The following is a 21,727-nucleotide window of genomic DNA, read 5'->3' on the forward strand; positions in this document are numbered from 1 at the left end:
TTGGAAAGGGAAGATGGGAATAATCTTTTTAAGCCCTGAAGGAAGCTGTCCGGATGGCTCCTTTCCATATTCAGGATGTTTCCTGTGCCCCTGAAAACCACCACATCGTTTTGCCCTAACGTTTGGGCACCTCATTGTACCAAGGCAGAGGGTTTTGTTTGCGCATGGGTTGTAGCTGTGCAATGTTTTAACGTGAACTCATGTTCAAAAGGTGGCACTTTTGATAGGGCTGTGAAGCGTCATTTTAAAGGCAGATTAGTTTTGCTGTATATTTGCAATGGCACTTTCTAAATGTGAATATTTTTTTTCAAAGGCTGACTTCAGATGTTTTGCTGTATTGAAGCAATTTGACTTTTGTATTTATTTTCAAATTGACATCCCATAGCTCCTTTCTTCAGCAAACGTCATCAAGAATGCATTTTACCTTGATGTATGTGCAGTAATGAATGCAGGAAGCTCGGGATGTTTGCTTTTTCCAAGGAATTTTATATGCTTGTAATGTTTTTTCAGATTGCTTTTCTTGAGAGTCGGGAACTGGCCACCTTGATTCCTCACTCGAAGGACGGTGGTGTCCATCTCTTAAAACATATATGTAGCTTTTTTTCTTTGTTTTTAAAGGACGGGGGTTGGGGGTGGGGTGACTTTTGTTTTGTTTTTTTAATGGACTAAATCAGGCTGCCTGGGAGAAATCGCTCCCCTACTAACAGGATAAGAAAGTGGTGCATATATTAGACTTAGTTGTTTTCATTTCAAATAGTTCCAAAATACCAGACTTACTAGGAAAGTGTTAAACATACTAACAACAACCGGTACTGTATGCCAACGTGCTCCTTTTCAGTGACACAACTGGGGACAGTGCTGGTGGTAACCTAAAATGTAGCACACTCAGATTCCGGAATTTTTTACAAGGAAGCAAAAGGTAAAATCTCTGTGTTTTCAGTCATTCCCACTCCTCTGAATAATGGGAAAAATATAGGACTATATTCCACTGTAAATTAAAGTAAAATAAAAGTGTCTTTCATTCTTACCTGCATAACAAAAAGGCTGAAGTCGAGAAATTGTGTAGATGTTTCTGTAAAAATATTTATGAAATTGTCAGACAATTCTTGTTACTCTGTACCATTTACATTACTTTGTATGAAAATACTGCAAGTGTATTTTTCAATAAAGAATTTATAAACTCACAGTTTTATGTGACATACTTGATTGCGAGAACTTCAGTAAAACATTACAATTAATGGTTTAAAAAAAAAAAATAATTGCACTTGTTAGTCACATTAAAAGGACTTACTCTTGCTCCAGTTTACGCATCGTGTTTGTTCTAAATGCGTTTCCTCCTGTGGCTCTGCCAGCACTCAGCAGAAGGAGCCTGCTGCAGGACAGGGCTGAGGGCTGCCAATACCAGTGAATCTCTGCCAGAGCAGCCACAGGCTCACAGCGCTGCTCCTCTCTGCAGAGGAGGAGGAAGAGGAGGAAGAAGGCCATCTCAGCTACACAGCGGACAAGGAAGGACCCTAGAACAAAGCAAGCTGGTCTGTCTTCCTTGCAGGAGCTTGTATTAAGAGACCTCACATTTTAATGCAATGAAAGCAGAATGAATTTCATACACACTAGCCTATGTACTCATGTTCAAACTAAATGAGGGTAACTTCCAAGAATTTTTAATTAAGTCATTAAGAACTGTTTTGGCCCCTGGCAGCCAGGTACTGTATTTTTACAGCTAAGAAAGTACTGGGTCTTCCCCTTCATCTTTACCTAGTGTCCCAGGCACTAAGTTTCATCAGCTTCTGTTGTTTTGAACCCCTTCTGAAACCAAGCTGTTTAGCACCCTTCAGTTGTAAATAACACTGGAGGTACAATCTGCAGTTTATGCTTTGAAACAAATGCTAAAAAAAGCTATTTCACCAGAGGAGTTCCAAAGGGGGGGGGAAAAAAAATCTAGTATGTAAACATGATTTAAAAAAAAATAAAAATCTCAAGTAGCTTCAGAACATTTCTTTCAAGACTTTGAACAGGTCAGTGGGAAGGGACCTACAACGATCACCTCATCCAGCTGCAAATGGAACCAGTTAAGACTGCTATAGCACAACACCGATTTCTCTTTCTGAAATATTCTTTACAGAATTCAGAATTGCAAAGATATGACATTCAAAATTGCCACTTTCTGAAAGTATTGGCAGGGACTTAAATCTAGGTTTTCAGTACCTTTTTCATATACCTGTACTGGGAAAGATGACAGCTGAATTCAGGAGAAAGGATTTGATTGCAGTGGTATCATTTCTGCACTTGTTCGCCTACCTTGCTCCTGGAACAGCTTCTTTTAACACACAAATCCCATTGCAGAAGACATAGCATTCTCTCCCCTTTCTCAACCTAAAAAAAAAAATAAATATCCAATTATTCATTCTAAACTAACAAAATTCAGCATTCTTTAGATAAACAACATTATTTTCTGTTCAGCAAACTGCTATTAGCATGGATTTAGCTTTGGGCAATCCAGCCGACTCACCAGACCTACAAAGGTCATAACAACTCAAAGATAAACAGAACTTACTCAAATAACCATCATTTTACACATCATTCCACAATTCTTCTCTGTCATTGTTTTTACTGGTCTTTAACTGTGCTGTTTTCTAAACCCCAGCAACAATCAAACCACTGGAACAGAGCCGCCCCGTCTCTGAACTGCCATTAGGTAACAATTACCAGGATTTGCTCCACGTTTCACTCCCCCCATCAGTAAACGGGGGGGGGGGGGGGATACAGTCGCTTTGCTGCTTTGCACAGCAGCAGGAATCCAGCCCTGCCTCTACCCAGCTGCAGCCGAGATGAAAGAGCAGCCTGAGATTAGAAGGGATTAAACTTCTACGCAAGTCCTTCACCTAAGTGGTTTAGGAAATTTGCAAGTCAGTGATTTATTACAAAGGCTTCTGAATAATCATAAAAAGTAAATAGAGGAACTATCGCATTTCCATTTAACACTAGATCTGTCTCCCCGCCCAGCTGGTACATCGCGCTCAGTCACACCACCAGGCCCGTGTTCTGCTTCACACAACAGTCCTTTAACTAAACTCTTCTAATGCTAAATCTGAAGCATTTACATTCCAAATTTCAGCCTTCCCAAGAAAAGCGTAAGAGAAACAACAGCAGCAACAGAATTCATGGTCACAGCATTTTAGTAGCTACACTCCAGGCTGGTACACCAGCCCTCAAAAACTTTTCCCACATGCTTTCCTTGACAAAGCCACGTCACTATTTACCCAGCAAGACGAGCGCAGCCTTCAGATCAGTCCCTCCATTTGTTTTCTACTGCAAACTCCAAGCAGGCATTTGACAATCCCAAGGCACCTGCAATTCCTCACAGGCACACAGGCTAGCAGGGGCCTTAATGCCACAAAGAAGAGGAAGCTGACCGCAGTAAGTGACACGGAGCCACCTCTTTTTCCTTTGTACCGGGTCACAAGGAAACTGGATGTTTCTCTCACAAGTTTTTACAAGCTCAACACCGTGTTAAAGCCCACTTCAACTGTGCCAAATATCATTCTAGAGACTTCCCCAGCAGAAAAGCCCTCCTGAAAGCAAGCTGCTCAACAGCAGGGCCACGTGTGCCTTAAAGCCATATATTTGTTAGAAAGGTTAACAACCAGTGGCATGTGACGTGGAGGATGGAGAGAAATCAAACAAATGCATATTTAGGAATATCAGAAATCTGCTCCCTAGAATGCAAATAACAAAAGCCAGAAACACTACTAAGGACTTTTGTAAGTAGCAATCAGCTGCACAAGAAGCAAGAAAAAGGTAAGAGTTGCAGCAACAAAAGAAACATTCTTCAGCCCCAGGCTGTGCACGAGCACTCAAGGCCTTTGCTTCTCCCAAGTGTTTCAGTAATACTTGAGGCAGAAAACAGCTGAAGTCCCACAATACAGCCACTGTTACAGCCCTGTCCTGCACTACCTATGAGGTTTTTCTGGTACAAGAAGAGGGAAGCTGAGCAAAACACCAGTTCCCCCACTACCACCTCCCACCCTCCCTCCCTCCCGAGCAGATCAGCAGCGAAATCACTCACCCTTTTCCATGAGGGGTGGACATGGTCTTTGATCTCTTCAAAGATCCCAGCGAGAAGCAACCACATCCGTGGTGGGAGATGAAGCCAGGAGCTCTCTGCAGAGCTGCGTGGGGCCCATAGAGCTGCACACAGCCACACTGGTCCTGGAGAAGCCACAGGTGCCACCAGCACACCCTTAACCTGCCACTTTGGGTAACACACTGCACCTGAGAGCAGGCACACACAGCCTCCCAGCACACAGGACTTCCCTCTCACCAGTGGAGCTGGGACAGACAGCTTCTGTGGCTGGCAATACAGGGTACGGATGACATTCTTTGCTTTGAACGACTGAAAAAATAAGTTTCAAACCTCTATTTTACACTCGCAGTAGTTTCCTGAAGATCATTGAATCAGGACTGGAGCAGAGAAGTGCTACATGCCCAGCTATTCATTCCTTTGCTCACACAGGAGGAAAACCACACGCATGCGTGCGCACACACACACACACACTCTCACACTCTCCAGCACTGTTACTCACTAGCTTTTCAAGAAACAGCTGTGGCACTAAGCAACTGCTCCAGAAGGTTTCTGCTTCCTTTTTCTTTCCCATGCTGGGTAAGGAGGAGAGGGAAGGACAGAAAGTCTTTCTGCACGTTATCACAGAACTGTCAACAGGAACAGCAGCGAGAATCCCCTGCCTTCTTCCAAGATCCACATGTTTTTCCTTCTTTTCTATACGGATACGTGGAAAAAAATTACAAAAGGGTTACAGCTATCTGCCATCCAAGTCCTGTTCTCACCAAATAATTAACTTTAGCATGCAAGATAAAGAATGCAAAACAATGCCAGCAACACTACTTTCAAATAAAGAGGTAGAATTTTCTCTTCAAAGTTTTTGATCTGAAGACAGGACTTAACAGTTATTTATGTAACATATGATTTAAAAAAAAAAAACAAAACAAACCAAAAAAACAAACCACAACTTAAGAGTAAGAGCAAAGTTCTTGCGAGTCCTAAGCCTTCTCCCACTCCTTCCTTCCCAAGCGGTAGGAACAGGAGAGAAGAGAAACCAGCACAAAAATCTCAAATCCATTTTTTTGGTTTAAACCTAAAGCATAGGTTTACTTCAAGGCTTGGAGTTGAACGTTTTGCTCAAACAAGCCATCACTACCAGCAAGAAAGCAACGTTCAGTTTGATGTTATCTTGCTGGTGCGGTTTTCTAGTGTTGCTGTAGAAACAGACATAGTGCTCTCCTAACAGTAGCCACTGTTTCAGGACTCAAACGGCAAATCATCCCACACCAAGTCTGTTGGCTTTACTCCAGTTACCGTTACATCAAGGTAGTAGATTGTTCATGATGAGCTTCTCTGGGGATGACGTGGTAACAGTGACGTAAAGTGGAAATACCCAGAATTATTCCAGTAATGACTTTGCAATTGTCTGAAAATGTATCAGCAGCAACCTTCCGAGAGCCACTGAAGACTGTAGATTTGCTCTAGATTTCCCTGTCCATTTTTACACACCACTGCCTTAACATGTCTTCTTCTCAGCCTCATAACAAAGTCAGACTAAGATCTGAGCTAGAGGAGAGAGACTTGTGAAGACAGTAGAAACTGAGTCTGAGTTAATTGCCCTACAAAAGCATACCAAGTGACAGACATCTCACCCAGTGGTTGACTCACCTTTACAAAAATACCCTTTTGGAAGATCTGCACTCAACCACCACTTTCAATACAGTTTACAATAAAAAAACCCACAGTGCATTTAAAGCCATTAAATATGTTTAAAGCAGCTGTACTAATTCACATGACCAGAGCCTTCAGTTGACGTCAACCCATACCTCACAAATACAGAGTTAGCAAGAGCTGTCAGAAAGCAACAGCTCAGCTGCAAATACCTTGCTCAGAAGCACTTATGCTTAGAATTCCTCTTACTTTAACCTCAAATTTGTATAGAAAGAAGCCACTCTAAATTACATTTCTCTTATTACACTGAGTATAAAGAGATATACTAAAGTTTAGAAAGAACTCTTTAGCATTTAGTCAAGAACATAGGTCTTACAACACACACTTTACAAGATGAGGGGAGTTAAAGAGGAAAGAGCCCCAAGAAAAGCACCTTTGATGCACTTCCTTCTCTGCCTTAAAGAGGATCCTCACTCTCTGCACATCCTCTGCATTCTTCTGTCTAAAAAGGAATTCCGGCAGTCCTAGAGACACTCCAGGCAGCTCCAGGAAACCGCTGCATCTCAAATGCAGAAGCTTTAAAAGGTTTAAAGCAACATCATGCATTAAGATTTAAACGTTACCTAAAACAGAGTAAGTACTTAATTTACTCTCAACTCATCCTTAACAGTACATTAAATTAATCATTTGGTATATGATAGCATATTACTTGTGAAGTCTTTGTCTATTTCCTTAAGAGCTAAGAAGTTGTTCTCTAAAGGAACAGCGAGAGGTTGTTATATGACAAGTGGATTTAGCTTATCAGAAAAACAAAAGACAAAAAAATACCCACAAAAAACAAATCACACACCACACCACATTTATATATGAAGTCACTACTACTTGTTACTAGACAGTAGGGTTTGTGTTAACGCCAAAAGAGCCAAAGAAAAAGCAGCCCAGCTGTAAACATTACAGGTTTTGACAGCAAAACCCTGTCAGGCCGGAATAAGGCGTTATGCTATGACATTAGGAAGACTTGTGAACAGTAAAAGATTCTGTCCTGAGCTCACACACGCTTTAGAAAGGTTTTCCTATACATGGAACAACACTGTACTTAACCGGTCTCATCAGTACACAACACCGTGTTATCCCCTTAACATCCCATTATCCCCTTAACATTCCGAATACATACGCAGGCAAACATATATATGTAGCCACGTGCTTCCATTCTGGTTGCAGTCTTTGCTAAATGTTTACAATATAGACAAACAGAAGGACGAAATCTAGATCACGGTTTCTTTTTATTTTAAGATGTCACTATTAACACACATTAGTCAAGCTATCCCAAGTAATCCCCTAGACACCTAGGGAATCTAAAATCCTCTAAGATTTTATTAGCTCAAGAGACCACCATTAAAAGCTTTAATTTTAGTGTTTGTGTAATAAAAGTCTAACAAGCCTGACATTCTGCTTTCACCCTGTCAGACTAATGTGCGCTTTAGTGACAATATCCATTTACAAATCAATAATACATCATACATCATCCCCAGCTTTACCTCTGGAAAGTGCTAAATGGAGTCAATGAACCGTCTATTTACAATTTCAAATCCTAATATATTTACAATAGAAACCAAAGTATTTAAAACCATTAAATATAGTGTTTAACTCTGCTATATTAGTTTACATGAACACAGCTTACCTCTGGCATCATATTTCCTGATAATATTTCTGCCAGTAATTTAAGTTTTAAAAAAAAAATTGCTATTCCTGGAGGGAAAAAAATAAAAGCTTAAAAACCAACCCAAAACCTCCAGGCATTTCAGAGCCCTGAGGAATTACCCACCCTAGACAGTCTTCAGGTAGAAGTACTGCAGTGTTCAAGAGAGACTTCCAAACTCCAGGCAAGCCTTTAAAACCCAATGCATATGTAAAACTTTAAGAGTCAGTAATCCATTGAACAGGTTTACTGGCGTCGCTGCTACCATTCAGATTTTACTAATCCGTAGTCAAGAAGGAAACTGCTGCTTTGCTGTTTCTCCCTCCATTACATTCCCTCCACCCACAGAAAGTGTTTTGTGCACCACAGTCCAGAAGAGCTAAGTAGGCATCGTCTTCTCTTCTTTGCTGAAAGGCTGAACTGAGCCAGGCTTTACCCACGACAGGCCAGAAACATGCATGCTTTTGCAGTGCTGATCTTCTGGCTTCTTCTAGGTAGAAGAAAGTTCAAGTCAGAATTGTTAGATACCCCAAACCCTCATAAGTCCCTCCCCACCCATTTTACCTTTGGCAAATACAAGCATAACAGCAGCTAGCATCATTTCCTCTCCTCAAAGAGGAAAAGTCAAATGGCTATTGGTTTAACTTCTGCAAACGTGTGTGGCATCTGTAGAACTACCCTGACATTGCAGAGAGTTTTAATGACTTAGCTCATGTACCGCTACCCCATCATACCATACAGGTTAAAAGATAATCTTTGAATAGCGCCTTTTGCTTGAAATTTAGAAGACAAAAAAAAAAGCTTCAAGTTGAGGGACAAACGTGCAACTTCAGGCATCTGTAGACTTAAAGTAGTTTAAGAAGATTAGTAAATTAGATACCTACTCTAGCAGATCAAATAAACAGAATAGCTTGCAGGTGTTTTGCAAACCAGGAACCAGCCCTGCCTCCACACTGCTATAGGCTCATCAGACCATGGGTATGCCAGCTACATCAAACCTAGAATGATGCATCAAGTTCTAGAAAGGGATAATTATGTGAGTAGACTTTGTCATACTATGGGAAGCCACTGACAAAGTAAATTAAGTCAGCAAGAAAACTGAACCTGCACTTCTGTCCCTCCCCATGTTTTGTGTAGAAGGTGAGACTGCGTGACAGAATTGCCATAACGCATCAGACAACAGGGGTCGGTTAGGCCTGAGCCTGGCAGAGAAGCACCTGCCTATCACATGTGGCACACAGGACAGCCTCTAGCAAAAGCTACGTGCTTAGTGGGAACTGGGACTTCACAGCCTTTCCTGGGCTACAGTTCCAGAATGGGCTAGTTGTTTGCCAAGGCATAGGAATTACATGGGTAATAAACAAGGATCCAGGGTTGCAGAAGAAAGGAAAGACAGCATACGTGATTGGGAAACTTACTTTTATAGGGAAAGAAAATAATGTTCTCAGCTACACTGACATTTTGGAATAAATCTCCTAAGACACAGAAGTTTGGCCAATCCTGTTATCAACAAACTACTGGAGCAACTAAAGTACCACACATGCAATAGTTACTGAAGATGTCAGTTTTCATTTAAAAAGAATTTAACATGCATCTCCAAAGAAAAAGGATGAAAAGTCACCACTGGCATTACGCTTGCTATCAGTCTCTGAGACAACATCATATCCCTTCCATTTCAAGCACCTCAACCTGTTCCTTCTCTTTAGGTCTTTGATTTAGGGGATAAGAAAGAAGGAGGTGGAGAATGAAGAGCAGGGGGGTGGGAAGAGTCAAAAATATTTTTTAAGTTTTTGTAAGAACATCAAGAAGTTTTCTAAGGCTGGAGAAGGCCACCTCACCTCAAGCCTTACTGTGACTCTGGCAGTTGGGAATATTGCTACACTGAGCTTACAGGCAGATCAATGTAAAAATCTCATTCATGCCAGAAGACATGCAAGAACATGAGTTAAAGCCTGCAGTGAGGAAGACTGAAGTTTGGACTGACCAAAAAAAAAATTGTTTTTTTTTAATTACAAAAAAAGCAGCAAACCACACCACAGTTCTATTGCAAGGAGCCCAAGTCAGTAACCAAAACATTCAGAGTGCATTTCCTTGCCAGAGCAGCAAAGATACCAGCCACCATTTCAGAATCCCTAGGCACTGCAGCGGATTGACTTGTCATTCCGCCCAGTGCAGAACCAGAATTGCTGTGTGTCAGCTCTTGTCAAATGCAAAGAAATAATTAAAAAAAAAAAAACAAACAACACAAACCCCCAAAACACCCCAAAACCAACCCCCCCCACCCCAAAACCAAAGGTCTTGCTCAGGTGAAAGCTATGTGAACCAACACCTTCTTGCTGTATGGGTAAGAGTGCCTTGTGACAGAAGTAACTCTAAGCACTGTTTGATTAGCTGATGTTGTCTTATTAGAAATCAGTAGAATGGGAGATGCGAGCAAGGTACTCTGCTTGTGCTGCTTCAAAAAGTTTGGAATGAGAAGAAAGCCCCGAAGCTTTGATTCAGTAATGAAAGATCTCTCAACAGAAGAGAACAAAGAATTCACAGACTGTCAGGTTATGCAGAAGTGGTAACAGCCGTGACAAGTGCAGAACAAGCTAATAGGCAGTCAGCAAATCTCTTTCCTCTTCTGCCCTCCCATCCATCCCTAAATAAAAAAAATCTGCCAAGTGTGCCTACAATTGTACTAACAAAGCTTTCCAGATGGCTAAATGATTAATTGCTTAACACACTGAAGTCAGAACAGTGACATAACTGCTTAATTAGGAGACCAAATCAGTTTCAGCATGCCTGCTGATCCAAAAGAGGGGTGGAATAAGGTCTGCCTAGTACATGCTCATCACAAAGAAACAGAGACCCTTTCTTCCCGTATCAGGCAATATGCCCTTACTATAGTGAGAATCTGGACTTTGCACATACCTTCTGAGTCAACATCTTCTCTCTAGCTTCATCATGTATAGCTGGATTCCATGGAGAAAAACTATAGAGAAAGTATAGTTATCTCTTACTTTGCATTTTTGCAATCTACAGCATAGACAGAGTAGAAAGCAGCAATTTTCCTTGGATAAGTTTGTTGAGTTTCAAGTAAACTACAAGCCTGAGTTTTCAGTGTTAAAACACAGTTAAGAACTAAGTTCACATTGTCATGGATCTTTCAAACAAGAAATATTTAGGTTTTCATTTTTGTTTACAATGAGAGCTGGCAATTAGTCAGGTGTTATGTGAAATACTATTCACATTCACTATGGAGCTGACTGTGCCATCCCCCATGCAGTCAAGCTTAAAAGTATTTAAAAAGTATTACCAAAGCTACAGTCATGCAAATTGAGTTCAGGAAAGCCTGAAAACAATACTTACTCCACCGGTATCTCTACTTGAGGGAAGTGGGATGTTTTGGGATGCTTTGTTTGTTTGTTTTGGGGTTTGTTTAGGGTTTTGTTGAGATTTCTTTAAGTCTTGGTTGCTTAGTGCAAAAACAGTAAACATAAGTGTCTGATTATATTTAAGATTCACTCATTAAACAGAAGGAAATGAGGGTAGGAATATTCAAAGTATTGGTATAAACATAAGAAAAAACAGGTCAGTAAACCTGGCTGAGAAAGGCTTCAAATCAACAACTACGCCAAAATTTGTTCTTGAAACATTAGGACACGGTGAATTTGTTCATGGTACTTACACGATTGCATAGGGATCCTCTATTTTGGGCTGATCAAATAAATGACTGCTGCATAGTTTGACACTGTCCACCACTTTACTTTTGAACAGCTGAATATCTTTTTCATACCTGCAAGAGAGAAATAAGTAACATTAAGCAATTGTAAGGAGGCACAGGTTTGCTCTAGAATCACAGACAGAATTGGCAAAGCCTCAACTTTAGTTCCTAGTGCAACCAACTCTGGAGGTAGAGACCATGAACTGATAAACAATTTTACAAATCTCTTGTTTCTGCAAGTCTATGCAAAAATCTCTAAAGAGACCATGTCTACACGCATGGAAGATACTTACAGCACTGCAGCCTCAGGGTTCAGAGGACTAGTTGTATCAATCTTGTAGAAGACTCTGCGAGCATACATTAATACTTGCCATATGTGATTATGATTTCGCCTAAAAAGAATAAAGCCCAATGAAGAAAGGAACAAACCTCTTTCAAAGTATAATCAATATGCTACCACTAACCTCCACTTTGCAAATGCTCTTTTCACATCCAGTTCACCAGACAAAGGATCTACTAGTGGATGGAAGACAGGCAGATCAAAAACCAAGCGCTGCATTAGAAAAAAGAAATTCATTATGACAATTTCAATCCTAGTGTTAAAACCACTGGGTGAAGGTCAGTCAGATGTTGCTTCCAAATACTAACTAACTGTTACTGTATTAAAAAAAAGCAACCTGAAGTGATTTATACCAGCTGCAAGATTGTAACCCAACACACCCATGTAACACGCAGGGTCTTGTCCTCTCTCACAAGCTTATCGCCAAATCAGGAAACTAATCCAGCTAACCACACAAGCACTAGTGCCAACACAGGTAATAATATCAGATAAGATCAAATTAAAGGAGTTTTTCTGGTTTAGCTGTTTGTGACTGAAAGCTTTTTACATACTTGAGCCACAATCAATACTTTTTTTATCCTACACATTTTTAAGTAAACTGTGCAGTTATATTGTGGTGTCTTGAGTCCTCTATAGCTAGTTTCCTCCAGTGTTCATGCATTCTTCCAAAAGAAAACTTCGTTTCAACAAGAAGCCCTATACTAGCAAAAGAGTAATGACTGTATGAGAGATACTGAAGTCTAATCTTTGAAAGAAACTGTTTCCTACTATTTCTGTCCTTTTAAAGACGATAGCTTTACAACAAAACTTGACGCCAAGCAGACAGCTTCCTGACATAGCAACTTGTTCTGAGCTACAGCAGTTACGTACACCTGTCTCCAGTCTTCCTCAAAGAAATTTGGCCCAGAGGGCTGGCTGCTCTGGTCTGGAGAGTCAGATTGCCACAAGATTTTTTCATTATTATTATTTTTAATTCATGTAATAAATCGGATACTTTTCTCTAAAGAGAAAAACAGAAAGCAGAGATGGAACACCCTACTATCCACCTCCCTCTCCCTTTGTTTCACCAACTTTCTCCTCAAGCTCTTTTCGTTCTTTGTTTCAATGTAATTTAGAAGAGAAACAGGCAAGAAATCCTGCAGTACTACAGCAAGCACAACACAGGTGCCTAGATTTTATGTTCCATTACATTGCTACTCAGAATTTGGATACTTCTTTAAGTGTTTCAATGTTAACTTTCTTGCCAAGGAAGTAGCAGATCAAGAGTTGAGGTAAGGAACTGGTTGATTACTTAATACTCTAATGCATTTAACCTAATGAAATTCACTCTACACCAGCCTCGGTAACCAGAGTAACATGATTCTTCCACAGATGTTAGGAAATACATATAAGACATCACAAGTGAGCCCAGCCAACTGAACAAAACTAGTTAAAGGAAATGAGAAAATAATTGGTATGTTAGCTTTAACAAAAAGTCATACTTCAAACACCAGAAAACAAGAAAAACCCAAGACACACACAACCACTTACCGGGCAGTCTCCATCTGGGTAATTATCAGGAATATAGACAGTAAATTTAAACACACCATCCTGGTAGAGCCCATGTCTTATGAATATTACACCAAACCACACTGCAAGTGAGAAAGTTTGCTTAAGTGAAAGAATTTTTTAAAAAAGTATATAAAAAAAAAATTTAAAGTTTAAGCTTAACTTACTTAATGCTGATCGGTAAGATGGCTGCACGTAGACACCTGGCAATTTCTGCTTTACAACCAAGGTACTGCAATTAGAATCATTAGTTAGAACAGCTCCACAACTACACTAAATCTACAGCAAGGTGACAACAGTAAACCCCAAATGTACAGCCAATAGCTTAACAATGACTTCTTCACAAACTTACAATCAATTCCCAAGGGCAGATTCCTCACAGAAGGAGGTGGCAGAAAACTAGTGAAGCCATATTCTTTCACTCTTGCTTTTCCTACCCCTCCACTTAAAGAGTTACTAACAGTAAACATTATTTCTCCAGATAAAACTAAGTAGAGAAGTAGAAATAAATTATTCCCCAGTAGATGCATTTAATGCATGTCAGTACTGAAATTTCCACTTCTCTACCAAAACCCCAGTTTCAAAGTAAAGAAGAAAAAAGAAATGCAATTAAGTAATTTTGAATGCAGACTTGCAGTCAATTGTAGTTAATTCTGAAATGTGCCCAAAGCTTTAACTTAAACTCAAAAACTACTTGTTTAAAATTGAAGATAAAACTATGTTGCAGGTCAAATTACACTGGCAACTGACAAAAAGTAACAGAGAATAAAAAGGACAGGCAAGAAGAAAGGTGTATTACAGATCTGGATCCAGTAATTTGAGGCATCTCATTAACAGGATGGACCAAGTCATTGTCCCAAACTTTCACTTATTTGCTATCTCACTTCCTGTGATAATTCAGCCATGATCTTCAATCATCAATGACCAGTGCACTATGAAAAGAGTTTCTACCTCTCCCTTTGCCTTTTAGGAAAGTCCATTTGATAATCAACCATACTAGTAGGGAAAATGTGCTATTTTTACTATTTTTCAAATCAATAAACACAGTAAGTTGCTAGTAGGTTTAACCAGCTGTAGTTGTATGGTATGCGGATTCTACTGAACACTACAAATGATAAACCAAATTATTCACTTCATAGGTTTTCCAGTTACTTGGCATATAGGCCCAGTAAACTGAACTCCTCATGCTTGCTCAAATAAACAATAATATTAAAGCAAAACATTAATACAGTTCCATAATTTTAATTGTTATTTCCCTAACAATGAATTTGCTAAACTAGAGGAGTTTACATTATGATACCGATATATTTTTGCATGGGGCAAAAGAAAAACATATTTCTTGAATTAAGTAGTCAGGGTCAGTTCCCTGGAGAGGGGAGGGGAAAAAAAAAAAAAAAAAAAAAAAAATCAATGTTTTGAGAATTCTCTCTTTCAATTTAATGGTTAAATGCAAGAACTGAGACTTAGTGTTGCATAAGGGACTCCAGGGACTTCATTCCAAAAGGCACTACATACTTGAGAATCCAGTATGTCTATTACACAGGAAATCCCTCCAGCCTCGTAGCACAAAATAGTTTATGTAACTTAATACAACTAGAAAGTTTTGCAAAGAGATTTGTATGCTCCCACAGTAGCCTACAAATCACTAGCTTGCGACTGATCTAAAGAAACCTATTTAAATCACACTAAGTCCTCCCTCGTAAGTTTCATTTTAAATATCACTGAAAGACAGGAAAGAATACACTCTTCCTACTATCCACTTAATAAGCCCTGTCAGGTGGTGTTCAAGTGTTCCATGTAACAACTGAAGGAAGCTCCCACATTCTAACTCCATTCAACAATACCATACATTCATAACCATCTTCCCACTAGACATCTGCCTGCTTCTATTTTAATACTTGTTTCAATAATTCAGTATTTCTGACCAAAAAGCTATTAGGATAACCGATCAGGATGCCTAAACCCAGAATGTGTTTATGTGAAGACTGAGAAATATACTAATTCAGAGAATCACATCTGAACACACCCCTCAAAATCTCATCTCATCTTCCTCTCTTTTGCTACCTCAAGAGATTGAGGCTACTGCTCCAGAAAAATAATTTTGTGGAACTTAAGTTTTACCGCATTCTTCAAGGACTAAGGCAAAGACACCATGCAAGAACTAGATCTCTGTGCATTTTTTCTTCCCACTGAAGCATAAACCCAGTGACCTAAAAAAGATAAAAAAGTGAAAACCTACAACTCTGCAAGGAGGGAATACTCCAAATAAAAAGGCCCATAAGAAGCATGTGTTCCATTTGTCGACTGGGATGACGCAGCAGGGGAAGCAGGCTTTGTTATTGGCACAGCATTCTTTGGAATAGAAGGCAACTGTTTCTTTGTAGAGGCTCGTAGAGGACTGGTTCGCAGCTCTCCACTCAAAGTTTTCTCTTCAGCGTCAGGTCTCTGTTAGATTAAAAGAGAACCATGAGATTACAGGCCACATTTCATAGACATTTAACATATGAACATATTTTATCACAGGTTTAAACCCAACGTTGCTAATTACAAGTTTGGCCAATGAAACAAACATATCTTGGGTTTTGGTGTCCTATTGTTTGTGAGTTGGGGGTGGTGTCTCTAGGTTTTGTTTTTAAATAGACTTTTATTCAATCAAATCTAGCCTACAAGTACAGAAGTAATCAATGCTGGATAGGAAATCTGCAGATTAGGACAAATGCTTAAGGAGGCTTACATTTATTTAGAAACTGGAACCAGATAGTATACAACATCAGCTTAGAAGTCAATCTATTTCCAGTACACAGTGCATCAAGATAAATCATTTCCACTGACAAGCATTCTCACGTTCTAGACTTCAAAGAGTCTTTTAAAGTAGTGTAGTAAAGCTGAGATGAAATAAGAACTTTCTATAGAAAACTTCATGTATTTCACTTCCTACCAGTACTTAAGACACCAACATCCCACTTGGAACTGATTGTATAGCCCATTCCCACAGTGGGGGAAATCACATTTTGGCAGTTGATATCAAGCCCAGGTTAAATACTTTTGCTATAGCAACCTTTTTATTCCTATGCTGTATTTTATTAAAAAAGAAAAAACAAACAAAAAAACCTTTTCTACTTAATTGGTCACTGCTACACTGCTAGAAAAAACTGTAGTATGTACAGACCTCAAAATTTTTCTATAGATTGCCAAGACAAACCTGAAGGCTACAGACTTGTGATTAGGCTAGTTGTGGTGACTAAAGGCATGATTTAGTGCTTGAAACTTGGACTACTAACAATATCTATGTCACAAGCGTCATCAACAGAGTTATATAATTTGCCCTGGCACTCAACACCTGAGAAGTGATTAACCTGAGAACCATCATGCTTTTACACACACAATATACAGTAGCAATAGAATTATAGAGGTGCAGTTTTTTCAACAGTCACTGCACATGCAATACCTGGCTAAGCTCTATACGAGACAGTAAACAAATGCCCTGAGAAACAAGTGTTTCAACCATTTGAACAAGTTTGTTTCATTTTTCCTACTCAAAGATGCTTCAGATAAGAAAAGTCAACAAATACTGGAGCAGACTCCATCCACAGGCACATTCCAGTTAATGCAGCTCAAAGCTAGCTTACACTTTTATTGAAGATGATCACAATCCTCAGGATAAAACACACACTCCAGCTGCATTTCTACATCGTCTGAAGGTCTTTTCCAGAACTGCTACCACCCCTCAATGCATGTTAACAGCTTATGGCATCCATTCATCAAATACCTACCTTGCGCACAGAACTTGTAGACATGCTCCAGAAAGGGTTCATAACGTGTATTCCAAACAAAGTACTGCAACTTTTCAGTGTCTTCAGAGTGTCCTCAGGCCTCCCTGGTTTATACCCTAAAACCACACAGAATTAATATGCATTCAAACAGATAAACAAGACTCAAGATATAAATAGGATTCAGATCCAATTCTGCAGCCAGCTTTATATTTCTGTAACTTCAGAAGAAAACTGACTATAGTTAAAGCTCTATTATATATTAGATTCCAGAAAAATAATATAGTTGTCTATGAAATAACTTTTGTACATGAATCCCTGCTTTCTTTCTGCTAAAAAGACACTGCAGGTTCTGCATTCCATGTTTTGTCTTGCCAACTGGAAAAAAACACCATCTATTGGGTCAGCACAGTCAAGAAAGATCCTCTACACATGCAAGTATTAAAAAGTTATCACTTCACCATGTCAGTCCAGCACCAGACAGTACTAGAATGGCTTACTCCTGTAGCATGGTTAAGTGTTGCCCCTTGCCTACACTGCTGACTTTGCATGTTTCTGAAGTGCTCCGGTTTGAACAAATCTCTGCCATTTCTGGTGAAAGAGATGATCCTCCCATTTAGTTTGCATCATGTATGTATCATTTTGTTTTCATCTGCATTGGAACACCACCAGGAATAGACAAAGCCACAGAACACAGAAGTTTTTCTGTAGCTTATTTAATGGTTTCATTATGAGCACTAAGGCTTAGCACTCTTTTGATCAGCAGTTCAATAACAAGGACTTCAGCAGTATTTAGAGTTTCAGTGTCATCTACTGTGTGTCTTTGTTTTTCTTTCTCCTTTTTTTTTTTTTTTTCTTTTAAAGTCTTGCTATTGTTTGCCCAAGAACTCTTATCTACAGCACCTCTTGGCCAGCACAGCCTATGTACTCTACTCTTTCTTTTTCCCTCCAGTTCTCCTGGTTTCCCTTTCCCTACCCACCTCCCCATTTCTGGCTGTATTAACTAGGGCTTTGGGGAAATTCACTTTACTCAATTTCTTTAATAGGAAGTTGTACAACATTGACCAAGGCAATTCACAGGATGTGAGAGAAACAGACAGAATGGCACAAGGTTCTATTGTGGTCAACAGTAAGCAAGGTACCACCTGCTCACCCACTGCTTTGGTCAGTTTATAGAGAACCAGTAATATTATGATCAAAATCTTCCTAAAAGGAAAATAAACACCAACCTTGCTAATGGAGGGGAAAAAAAAAAAAAAAAAAAAAAAAAAAAAGAGAAAAAAGCCAGATAATTTATCCAAAGAAAGTCGAGCAACAGCAAATTTTCAAAAGAAACATTGATATAAAATCATAGGTATCCTTCTAGAATATGTAGCAGCCAAGCATGCAAAAAAATGCAACCACCATTCAGAAAAGTGATGAAAATTAATTCATTTCCCCACCCCAAAATCATCTCAAATGTTCCAGTACACATTAGTCCTCCAGTTGTTTTTCTTCTTCAGCAGCCAGAGAGTCTCATATCATTCTGAGCCACTGAAAACAGGAAGTTAAAGCAATAAAACTGCACTGGGGCATGCCCTGTGATAGCAGGGGCATGATGTTTTCACTTTTCCCCATCTCCTGTCTGGAAAGCAGAGCCACACCAGAGGGCTACACCATCGGCCTTTTCTCTTCCATGAAACTCAGCCAGATGCGAGGCTAAGAAGGTACAAGACATTTCCTCGGGAAAACTCAGTGTAAGCAGAGGGTGGAGGAACTGACACACAAAGAGAGCACCTGAATGCTATGGCTTTGACAAGAGAGAAAAGTGGTGGAAGCTGAGGTACAGGTTGGGAGACAATTAGCTAGAATCTGGAGTGATTATGGGGCTTGGGTTGGACTTATTTTTTTGCTTGTTTGGTTTGGGCTGGTGATTTTTCTTTTTAAGACTAGGTGACATAAATTGCATTATTCCAGAATCAGACATACGAGATACAGGAGTTGAACAGGACAAAGAACGAGGTATGTACGTAAAAACCAGCCTAACTTATTACCAGTGAAACAGGGAACTGATCTAGAAGCTTCGTAACTGGCACTAGATGGAGTTCAGTCACTGAGTCCACCTTTCAGAAGTCAGCTATGCATCTCAGTACACTTCCAGCTTTGTTGAAAAGCTTTTCATTATAGAGATGCCTATTTACAGGCTATTAAGAACTGTTTACATCTCCAAATAAAACATTATGATAGCTCTAGTTACACTACAGAGATTCTCCTGCACAGAGATCTTTTATCCAGTTGCCTGCCAGTAATAAGAGATACATGGTGTTACCCTAAACTTATTGTTAAACTGTCTCCGGTCTCATTCACTTATTAAAATACTACTTATGATGGAAAACTAATAATCTCAGAGTACCAGCTTCCTGGAGTTGGATCATTTAAAAACCCTTTCAAGGTGTTTTAGAGTTTATTTCAAATCACACTCTCTCCCTTCTAGCTATACTACATGGGAGTGGAGAATGATTTCAGTACTTGAAACTTATCTGCAATTGCTTATGCTCTCTAAGTGTCTTCACCTCACAATTTACTACCCCATATCAATCACAAGAATAATTTAAAAAAAAATGAAAAAAATAATTAACAGCACATTTAAGTTAGACAGTTTACCCTACTTCTCACTATGCAGCAGACAAGGAGAGGTAAGTCCCAATGTCATTAAGCTGAACTTCTAGGCAGCTTAGTCATTCAATCTTACATGGGGCTGCAGTGTCTACCACAAGGTACCTACCACTACAGCAGCTTACGGTGCTGTAACTGCTGAAATCGCCAGCTCCCCAAAAGAACCCAATACACTCTCCTTGTTACACCAAAAGGAAATAAATACACTCAAAATCAGCACCCTGCCTCCTTTCACACTGTCATCATTCACAGTGCCTTAATTAAGAAGACGCTTAATAGTGTGCCGGTCAGTAACATGTTCTACTAATTTCTCCCACTTCAAGAATAGAAAGTGACAACAAGTCTCCTAAGCAGTCCTCCCATGGGCTTTTTATAGACATCTTTTCTGTAATGTTTTCCTTCTAGTACAACAGCAATTAAAAAAAGACACAACACAAACTTGTAAATAAACATTATTTCAAATGCTGCTTCTTGGAAAAGAGTTCTAACTTCAATACAGCACTGCATTACTAAGGTACTACCACACCTGGACCAAGAAAGCCATCTGCCACAAAGTATAACCTTATGTTGATGTTCACCGGCACTGAGGTACACAAAAGCTGTCAGAGCAAGCGTAAACTCATGCAATACTTCATCATCACTCTAAAATACTTCAAAAAACAAAGTTATCACTAATGAAAACCAAAATTTTAAGTAGCTTGCTTTCACACCTTTTCCTTCTCTTTCCTTCTCTACACCAGGTAGTCTCATTAAAGATTACTTCTATTATTTATACCTACTGTCATATCATGTGTCATATTTTTCCCCTGTCATCAGCAGGGTCATTAGATTAAACACAACACTAAACCAATTTGACAAAAACGTCAACACCTTGGAACAGAGCACTTTTCTAAATATTTTTTTGAAACACACAATTCCCCAAGAAGAAAAAAAAATGTATAGACAAACATATAATATATATAAATTTATAGATATATGTTTTTATGCATTTGATTCCCTACCTAAAAGGGAAGGGAACCACTCCTACACCTGAGAAGAAACAGAGCTGATGAGGCAGAGCACTAGAAAAGAACAATACATGTTGATCACAACACAACAATAAACATTTGTCCAGAAACTGTAACTGTCAGTTTACACCAGAACTCATTTCTCCTTAGCCCACCTGATCTTCTTAGGACCCAAAGACTTCACTAGCCCACACCTGAACCCAGTGGCCAAGGAGGGAGCCGCTGAAGGAATGCTGACAGTCACCAGGAACACTGGCCAGTCAAGCCTGTTCGCCAACTCCTCCTCCACCGACGGATTACACCTTTCATACCAACACCTGCTGCTACGATTCCAATCCTCTCACACTTCTCAAGGAAACCATAATCTGCACCAACGAGGCCAGCTCTTATACAACAGCGAACAGTTTAGGAGACACAAGGGGATGACCTGCCGGGTTTGGCAGCACAGCCGGGCTCCCAGAGGGGACTGTCAGCTACAGGACTGTGGGGGTCACAGCAGGGAAAAAACAACAGTTCTGCGCAGCCCCGACACCGGAGCAGGGCGCAGCCCTGTCAGTTCCCGGCGACATTCCACGCCGAGGCCGCGCCCGGCGCCAGGCCACTTGGGAGGGCGCGGAGGGAGGACCGCCGGGACCCCGCACCGCCCGCAGCCGCCCCGGGCCCTGGAGGGAAGGGGCCGCCGGGTGCCTCACACGGCGGGGGCGCCGGGCCGGTCCCCAGAGGGGCAGGGCTGGCCGGGCCGGCAGACGCTCCTCACGGGGCGAAGGGGCGGGCGCCGCTCGAGCCGGCCCACCCTCCCTCCGGCGACAGGTGTCAGCCCCGCGGGCGCGCGGACAGACGAACCGCCGCCCCTCAGCGCGGCCGGGGCCGTCCGCCGCCCTCCCGCGCCGGCGGGGGCTGCCTCCCTGCGGCCACCGCTGGCGCTGCGCCCGGGAAAGCGGAGCTGGGCCGGGCCCGGCACTGTGGCGGTACCGCCGCCGCCGCCGCCGCCCCACTCCGGCGCTCACTCACCCGCGCCGAGGGTCCCGTCGCTCCGCTGCACGCGCGGCCCAGGCCCCGCCGCCGCCGCCGCTCCCCCTCTACCCCCGCCACTGCCCCATTTAAAGCCCGCCCCTCGGCATCGCACATCCGGACCTGGCCTTCCCCTCGGCCAATGGCCGCCCAGTCCTTCCGGGAAGGCTCCGCTGGGCGGGGCGGCGGGGACAAAGGCAGCCAATCACAGCCACCGCCCTCTCCGTGACGCCGTAAGGCCGACTCTTCTCCTGTCA

General features: G+C 41.0%; 1 protein-coding gene and 1 long non-coding RNA gene across 3 annotated transcripts; both read right to left on the reverse strand.

The window, feature by feature from the left end:
* Positions 1-1,001: 1,001 nt before the first annotated feature.
* LOC309676601 lies at positions 1,002-2,442 on the reverse strand. Its single transcript, XR_014269605.1, has 3 exons — positions 2,299-2,442; positions 1,292-1,514; positions 1,002-1,072 (listed from the first exon to the last, which is right to left on the reverse strand). It is a non-coding gene; the product is annotated as an uncharacterized lncRNA (long non-coding RNA).
* Positions 2,443-6,719: 4,277 nt separating this feature from the next.
* Positions 6,720-21,503, reverse strand: AKTIP (AKT interacting protein). Of its 2 annotated transcripts, none has more exons than XM_082489202.1 (10): positions 21,471-21,503; positions 16,801-16,916; positions 15,267-15,472; positions 13,195-13,259; positions 13,010-13,110; positions 11,604-11,692; positions 11,433-11,531; positions 11,104-11,211; positions 10,347-10,407; positions 6,720-7,917 (listed from the first exon to the last, which is right to left on the reverse strand). In XM_082489202.1, the coding sequence occupies exons 2-10, from the start codon at positions 16,840-16,842 to the stop codon at positions 7,810-7,812; spliced, it is 879 nt and encodes a 292-aa protein (XP_082345328.1). In that variant the 5' UTR covers positions 16,843-16,916; positions 21,471-21,503; the 3' UTR covers positions 6,720-7,809. The 2 variants fall into 2 exon arrangements, with proteins under 2 accessions (XP_082345328.1, XP_082345327.1); XM_082489201.1 differs by having other exon boundaries at positions 6,720-7,920.
* Positions 21,504-21,727: the final 224 nt, after the last annotated feature.

Source organism: Vanellus vanellus, assembly GCF_965231255.1.
Source record: "Vanellus vanellus genome assembly, chromosome: 12".
NCBI lineage: Eukaryota > Metazoa > Chordata > Aves > Charadriiformes > Charadriidae > Vanellus > Vanellus vanellus.

Coding starts and splice junctions, on each gene's coding strand:
- AKTIP (XM_082489201.1), bottom strand. CDS start 16,842: ATGAACCCTTTCTGGAGCATGTCTACAAGTTCTGTGCGCAAG. Junction 11,693..13,009: donor ACCCAGATGGAGACTGCCCG/GTAAGTGGTTGT, acceptor TTTCTAATGCAG/CGCTTGGTTTTTGATCTGCC. Junction 11,212..11,432: donor AACCCTGAGGCTGCAGTGCT/GTAAGTATCTTC, acceptor TCTCTCTTGCAG/GTATGAAAAAGATATTCAGC.